At 60.2% G+C, this 7,894-nt stretch overlaps 1 protein-coding gene across 7 annotated transcripts in view; it reads left to right on the forward strand.

The window, feature by feature from the left end:
- Positions 1-7,894, forward strand: part of Nck2 (NCK adaptor protein 2) — a 100,862-nt gene that overhangs the window by 76,822 nt on the left and 16,146 nt on the right. For 6 of the 7 annotated variants that reach the window (XM_023717519.1, XM_023717515.1, XM_023717517.1 and 3 more), the window contains one exon: positions 757-998. In XM_023717519.1, the coding sequence (XP_023573287.1) occupies positions 773-998 (226 nt within the window). In that variant the 5' untranslated portion in view covers positions 757-772. The remainder of the gene's footprint in view (positions 1-756; positions 999-7,894) is intronic. The other variant, XM_023717516.1, reaches the window with a different exon arrangement.

Below are 7,894 nucleotides of genomic sequence, written 5' to 3' on the forward strand. Positions count from 1 at the left end.
CCCATCACCCACTGCCTTTGTGTCCCTCTTTCCGCCTCTTGAAAGGTGGCGTGGTCGCTCCCTAGTTTGGGCAGGGACAAATAATACCACTGTCATAGATACCAGTGTGCAGTGTTCCGTATGGACCCCGGCTTTCTAAGAGTAGTTCCACATCTACAGAGGCGACCTGAGGAGAGCTTGGCCTCCTTGCTTCCCGGCTGGCACAGTGCCATCTGAGGTCTTCACTGCACTGTCAACGCCAGGCGCAGCATGGGCACTTGAGCCCTGCCTGGCGTTCCCGTAGAGCTCCCCAGGATTTGCACCGCTTTCCCTTTCCTGTTTCATGATCCAAAGCAGAGAGACACTGGCTCTGGTGCTCGTGATTTCCGTGTGAACAAGTAGCAGCGGTGTGGGTCCCGAGCGCGTGAGATGTAGAGGTGTTCGCGTGCTGAGAGCATGAATGTGCAAACCCACCAGCCAGGCGGAGCCCGTGCGCTCTGCCGGTGGGCGCCCCGTGCGCTAGGAGCCACGTGGCAGCAGGCGTGCGGCCGGTGTCTGGCCTTGGTGGCTCGTACATGGCTTCAGCGCACGCTGCAGAAGCTGCTGTTTCTAAGCAGAACACGCAGGCACGCGGGGGAAGGTCACTCCAAGGCACGCCGTCCGAGGCTGCAGAGGGGGGCCGAGTTGTCCAGGAGCTGTCACTGCCGCACTGCACGTCCCTCCAGGCCAGCAGTCAGGAAGCCTCTAATGAGTGTCTCCAAATGTTTTCCCTGGCAGAAGGACTCCATGAAAGATGACAGAGGAAGCCATCGTCATAGCCAAGTGGGACTACGCTGCCCAGCAGGACCAGGAGCTGGACATCAAGAAGAATGAGCGCTTGTGGCTGCTGGATGACTCCAAGACGTGGTGGCGGGTACGCAACGCGGCCAACAGGACGGGCTACGTGCCGTCCAACTACGTGGAGCGCAAGAACAGCCTGAAGAAAGGGTCGCTGGTGAAGAACCTCAAGGACACGCTGGGTGAGTTGCCCTGGACGGGGCTCTCGGGCTGGGGAGGGCGTCCGCAGGGACCCGGCAGTGGAGCGGCCGCCTGTGAGGGTCCAGAGCTCTGCCTCTGGCTTCCGTCAGTTCTTTTTCTTTATTCCCAAAACTCGTTCAGTGGTCGTGTGGCACAGGGGAGCCAATGGACTGTTCCCCGAGATGGACAGCCAGGCACTCTGGTTACGCTGGCGGCTGGGGCACTTAGACCCACGATAGCAAGGGCACCCAGGCAGCTGGGCCACCCAAGGGAGCTCCAGCAGGCGTGGCTTGTGTGGCTCTCCCCACATGCCTCTCTGCTTCCCTGGTGTCTCCCTCCGCTCTGTCACTGTTTTGAAACCCCCGAGGCTAGGACACTTTAAAGAAGAAAGGTTTAGTTTGGACTAGTTGTGGTCTGATGGCTGCTTACTGGCAGGGCCTGAGTGCCCACAGCGTCACCTGGTGGCCAGAGACGTGTGTGCACCACGTGCCTCCTGGTCTGTCTTGTGAAGCTGCCAGCGTTCAATCCTGGGGTCCTGACCTGCCCCCCCCCCCGCTCCCATCCTGGCTCAGAGGCCCCTGAACGCTGCAGGGGGGCTGCACTTCCATCCCCAGTGCCTGCCTCATCATGGGGTTACAGTTCCAAGATGCATCCTTGGGGCCACACGGCCACGGGGGCAGGACACGGAGCTACCTGGGGGCTCTTGTGATGGCTGGCGTTTGTGGTTGCTCCCTCCCTGTGGGAACTGGAGGGTGCTTCCGCCAGCTCCACCGCTGCGTCTGTCACCTGCAGGGCTGCCTCCGCAGTGAGTCACCATGGTCACAGACATCGCTTCACTTCAGCAGGGAGGGTGAGGGGTGCCTGGGAAGACAGAAACGAGTGCCTCGGACGCGGTGGGCGTCACACGAGGCGTCGCTCTGCACATCTGCGTTGGAGCGCGCTAGAAGCCGCACCAGTCTGTTTGCTAGCACTGTCCTCTGGTGCCTCTCGGGGGAGTTTTCTCCTGGCCCGGAGGGAGAAGCGAGGTGCCGGGCTTGGTGTGACGCACGTGGCTCGCGGGCCAGGGAAAGTGTTTTCTGAGCTCTCGGCTCTACTGAACGCTCTCCCTTGTCCGCATTGTCTTTCTGTCCAGAAGCGTGGCACTCGATGGTAGCGCTCATCCCTTGCTTCCGGCTGCTAGTTAACTGTGTAGCGGGAGAGGAGGGCACCTTGAATATAAACACGCAGTGTTTTCCGGGGCGGGATCTTTTGTTTTTCCACCTCCAGCCTCCACCGCAGTGCCATTTTAGTAATCCTGAACGCTGCTGACCTGTCTCTTGTCCCTTCCTATTTCTCTTTTGTAAGTTTTTTATCTCACAATTAGATAAGTTGGCGGGAGACCAGCTGAGGCAAGCCGGTCTTCCGGGCTCCCTTGAAATTCTTTCAGAATCGTTGGTTTTCCTCATTGTTTTGGAAGGGGACAGACGGGGCCCCCCAGCAAGACGGTGCCACACTCGCTCCCCGCGTGCTGGGGTTTTCCTGGCAGCGACCACCGTGAGGTGCCCAGGCCCTGGGGGTGCTGCTGAGCCCGACAGCTCGCCCTCGGCCCAGGCTGACAGATGCCACCCAGACCTTCTGGAACGGAGTACTGCTCTGGCTCCTCCAGTCAGCCAGTTCCATTTTTGGAGAACGCAGATTGTTAGAAAGCTCTTCCTTAAATAGAATTGAGCTTTTGCATCTCCTTTTCTTCTCCTCTGCTCACCCTTGGGGCTGCGCTCAGCCCACCGTTCCTGGGGCATGGTGCACCGTGGCTCCTGCTCAGGTGAGGCCGGTTCCTGGGCAGTGTGCGTCCTGTGGCTAGGACACGGCTGTGTGGAGTCCCCTTGTGCTGACTTACCATCCTTCTAGGCTCAGTCAGAAGTCTCGGCCCAGTGGCCTGGGGACCCCGTGCCCCATCATCAGCAAGATGAGGTCTCTGGTCTTAATCTTTAGGCTTTGGTGTATGTGCTGGGCTCACCTAGGCAGAGAGAGGGAGGAAGGCTCCCCTTGTTCCCCGAGGGCATCGGGGCCCACTTTGAAGACCTGCTCTGCACGGGGGCCTGGAGGGCAGCCTTCCTTGCCACAGCCTGATGTTCCCTCTCCTGCGCAGTTGGAGCCCAAGCCGGTGTGGCTTCCCGTCTGGTCTCCTCAGCGGGAGCAGAAGCGATCTTTCTTGCTGAGTCCTAGAAGCGAAAGCTGTAGGTGCCTAGCCTTGGAGGTCCGGGCAGAAGGTCCCTAGCAGACGGCTGGTGGACGAGGAGCCAACTCTCTGGGTCACGTGTGAAGGGTGAACTCTGCCTCCAAGCCCGGCCTGCACGGCCCGTGTTCTCAGGCTCTTGTGCTGAAGTCTGCAACAAACTTGGATGTCACAGTTGGTGCTTTGCTGGAGGAAGCTGAAGAGGGCTGTGCGTTAACTGGGAGCCCTGCTTCCCGTGGCAGCGCTGGGGTGCCCTTCCTTATTTGCACATGTGTGTGTATGCTTGGGGATGGTGGCCACCCTCTGACCTCCTTGTGCTAACTTGGTCGTGGGTGGCCGCGCGCTACCCGCAGACAGCGAGTGCAGGACCCAAGTGTGTCCACCGCCACCGGCCAGGCAGAGCCCACTTGGTGTGAAATGCTCTACACTCCCTGCTGGCCGGCCGGCCTTGGCCTTGGGGCCAGGCTTGCCTTCTGAGCCCTGAGCCCTGCGGCACTGTTGGGGGGCCGTGGGGAGTCCTCAGGTGAGTGTCTTCTGCCCCTGCTGCATGTCCACTCAGGACTCCGAGTGGGGTCCACACGCTCCTCTGCAGCACCATGGAGGAGTGGGGGTCGAGCAGCCTGAGGAGGACTGCAGCTGGGCGCTGAGCAGGTCTGGCGGGGCAGCCGCTGGGCGGTGTCTATGAGGCTTCTCTCGGCTTCTTGAGAACAGCTTTTGGTGCCCCCAAGCAGCCACCACTGCCCGAGTCTGAGCCTCTTGCCAGGTCACTCGAGGGTGCTGGCTTGAGTTCGACAGAAAGGCGGGGTCCACTGGGGCTCGCCCAGCAGCCGCCCCCGAGGATCTGCTCCTGCCGTCTCAGAGCCTCCAGCCACAGGCCCTGTTCCTATGGCGGCTGCCTGTATGTGGGAACACCTGTGTGGGTGACAGCTGGGGCTCAGAGAGGCAGGTGCTTTGGGACAGGATCGGGACTCAGGTGAAACTGACGTGGTCCTCAGGCCACCCTGCGGATTGTCATGTGGCCATCTGCTTCCTCATCAAGTCTACACTTACTAAATGTGGCGCACAGAGCCCCTAGTCTTGCAGCCGCCGTGCTCTGTGCTTTTCTGGGGACTCTCGAGGCCTGGCAAGTGGCAGACTGGGCATGGCTTCTTACTACCCAGACAGAGGGGCTGGCATCAGACTCCACATGCAGGCCAGGGGCAGGCAGCGCTGCTGTGGCCATACGCAACCAGTCCTCGGGACTGTCCCGGGGCCCATGCTTGAGGGCCACGTCCTCCCTCTGCTTCTGCTCAGTGTCCACTCAGGTGGTTTTAGGGGTGGTCAGGGAGACCCAAAGAAGGGCGCTAGGCAGGCGGCTGAAAGAGTCTCGCTAGGTGCAGACCCTGAGGCAGGCAGGGACAGGTACAGGGGGCACAGGAGACCACTGGCCACTTATTGATGACTCCCGGGAGAGGTCGGCCCACGCTCCTCTCCTTAGAAGAAGGAACAACCTGATTTGCATTGAAGTGACTTCTTTATCAAGTCTGAGGTTAGAATTTGAAGGACTAACACCTGAGCTCCCGTTTATGTGGCAGACGCCTGCCTGGTGCCTTTGTCTGTTGGGGCCATGGCCTCTTGTGGACACTGGGCCATCGCTTACCGCTTAGCTGCCATGCAGCCACCCTGGCTTGTCCAGTGGTGGTCGTGCAGTGCTCCCAGAGTGTTCGGTGGGAGCGCTGCGTCTTGGTCTCCACGTTTGTTTTTCCATTGTGGGGAGGGAACCCAGGGCCTTCGCAGCGGGCGCCTTCCCTAGCCCTTTGTACAGAAGCATGCTTCTAGACCGAGTCGCCCTAAACAACTGACGGCCACTTACTTCATCAGCAAGCAGTTGAGTCAAGCCCTCCTCTAAAAGATCGTGCCTAATGTCAGAGAAAAATCAAGCTGGGCACAGTTCCACACACCTGTGATCCCAGCATGAGGAAGACTACAAGTTCAATCCCAAGGGCTGGGGAGAGACCTTAGTGCTGTAGCTTAGCCTGCCTGCTGAGTGCGAGGACCCAGGTTTGATCTCCAGGATAACATACCAATCCGGCCCCTGAGACCAGGCGTGGTGGTGCACGCCTGTAATCCCAGCACTGAGGAGGCTGACATAGGAGGAGCACTAAAGTCCGAGCTGCATAGAGACCCTGTACCAAAAAAAAAAAACCAAAACATTGAGTCCCAGATGCAGTGTAGTAATTTAGCAAGACACTGTAAAAAGGGGCAGGGAATGTAGCTAGCTCGGTGAAAGCCCTAGGTTTAACTGCAATACAGAGAAAATAAATCCAGAAAAAAACACCTCTATTTTAAAAGTCCAGCTTCCCCATGAAATGATTTGCTGTCTCTTCCCGACCCACACGGGCCTGGGTTCTCACTGTAACCGTTGGCAGTGCCTTAGGCTCGCTTCTCTGAGTTGAGGGCCTGGCCTGCTCTGGTGAGCGAGAATTCAGGAGAACACACCCTCAGGTAGAGTTCGGGCACCTGCCTCCCTGCTGGCTCCCATTGGGGGTGGCTCTGCACCAGCCCTGTATGCAGCCAGCTTGTTTCTGTATGTCACACACTTCCAGGTATTCAGTATCCGAAATGTAAAACAGCTCATAGTGTAATAGCAGGAGGATAATCAGAAAACAGACTGACTGTTCTGCAAAGATTACCAGGGGCGAAGTCAGAAGCCTGGGGCTGGGCCGCGCTGTAGGAAGCTGCAGGAAGTGTCGGGGGCCCGTTGTAGGCACGTACCAGAAAGGCCGAGTCCCCGGGCCCTGGGCGGGTGACTCAGCCACATCCTCACGAAGGACGGCGGGTCCAGGATGTTGGTGCTGGCGTCCACGGCTTGCACCTGCGCCAACCTCGCGCCGAGAGAAGGTCTCAGGAGATGGCTGCTGAGGGTGCAAGGGCTCTCGTGTCACAGTTCCCAAAGGCTCACGCAGTGCGGCGGCACCTGAGGTGTGCAGGGCTCTTCTGCAGCTGCAGTGCCGCGTTTGGAAGGGCTGGAGCAGCCTGGGGCTTTGGAGCCCCTGGAGAACCCGGAAGACCTCGGCTGGGTGCTGCTTCCCCTCTCGCCCCACTTCGCTTTCTAGGAATGCCCCTCCTACCTCGAGTCCCTCCAGCTTTGCACAGACAACCAGGAGCCGCAAATGCCTGGGTTAAGGCCTGGGTGTTCCTGACTGCGTTTCTGCACTACCCCCCTCCTTAGGTTCTGGACGTGTGTCTGACAGGTCCCTAGCGCTCTCTTGGTTGGCATCTGCTCCTAGGAATGGGTGAAAGGCAGGGAGGGCCCTGTGGGCACTTGGCAACAGCTGCTGGGGCCAACTCCCCTGCCCCATCCCTGCAGTGCAAGTGGTCGGGGCTCCTGTGGGCTGTGCAGGTGGCCAGGAGGTTCTGTGCGTCGGCCTGCATGTTCTCTGCGTCCCCATGTGTCCCACATTCCTCCAAGTTGTGGCTGCCTCGGCATTGCCAGTTCTGCGTGCCCACGAGCTTGGCCTCCGTGGGCCTCAGCCGGAGACACAGTACTCGACTGGCTGACTTCTAAGATGCGCAGACAATCCTTGTGACTGGAGCGTGAACTGCGGGCGGAGCACAGCTGTGGTCCTGCTGCTGTTTCACACTGAACAAACCTCTAATTGGCAGAGGGTGTGTGTTCGAGGCCAGCCAGGACAACTTAGTGAAACCCTGCCTCAAAATAAAACAGGAAGGGCAGGGGCAGAGCGCGGAGCAGAGCACGAGGCCCCGGGCTCAAGCCCAGAAATCACGCGGGCACCTTGCTGTTTTCTGAAAGCCAGCGGCGCGCCCAGCAGGCACGAGGCTGTCCAGCTACCCGGGTCCAGCGCACTGTGCTGACCGAGGTGCAGCAGTGACCGGACGTGGCCTGTGGGGCCCGGAAGGGCTTCTGTGTCCGTCCGCCCCCCGCCCCCCTCCCCCCGCAGGGGTCTCAGATGCTGCCCGCAGGAGAAGCAGCTCAGCGCATGGCTCCTTCTGTGCTGTCTGGCCAGTTCTTCCAGCGCCCTGGAAGTCACAGGCCCAGAACCTCTGCCAGGCCTTCCACTTTCCACTCTCTCAGGCCTGGACCACTGCACAGCAGTGCCACAGGGTGGCGAGACCCTCCTGAGCAGGCAGGCGAGCAGCACCCCAGAGCCCATCAGGGCGCCCCCGCCTGCCCGGCCACACCTGCTGCCTGAGCACGCTGTCTCTGAAACTGCCCCTGCCCTGTCACAACCCCTCATGCTTGGGTTCCTGCCCACCTGCTCTGCTCTGCCCGCAGCCCCACAGTTGATGAATTCAGCACCAGCTTCAGACGTAGCCACCGCTGGCCCTGGGCAGTCGCCGGGTGCCTTCCTTTGTGGTGGTGCTTTGCTTTCTCCAGCTGCCTGGCCTTCACCTCAGCCCCAGTAGTGTTGCACACAGCCCACGTGCCCAGTGAAGATAGGTGGATGAGGGAAAGTCCTGAGTCAAGAGTGAGACGGGCTGAGTCGTGGGCTGAGAAGTCGGCCCGTGTGCCCCCTTGCACCACTTGCCTGGCCCTGTCCTGTGTCAGCAGCCAGGCAGGAGCAGGGTGCAGGGTGTGCAGGGCAGGGCAGGGGCAGGGTGGGCAGGGAGTGCAGGGGAGGGCAGAGGCAGGGTGCAGGGTGTGCAGAGAAGGGCAGGGGCGGGGTGCAGGGTGTGCAGAAC

This window comes from Octodon degus, unplaced genomic scaffold, assembly GCF_000260255.1.
Source record: "Octodon degus isolate 3935 unplaced genomic scaffold, OctDeg1.0 scaffold00052, whole genome shotgun sequence".
Taxonomy (NCBI): Eukaryota; Metazoa; Chordata; class Mammalia; order Rodentia; family Octodontidae; genus Octodon; species Octodon degus.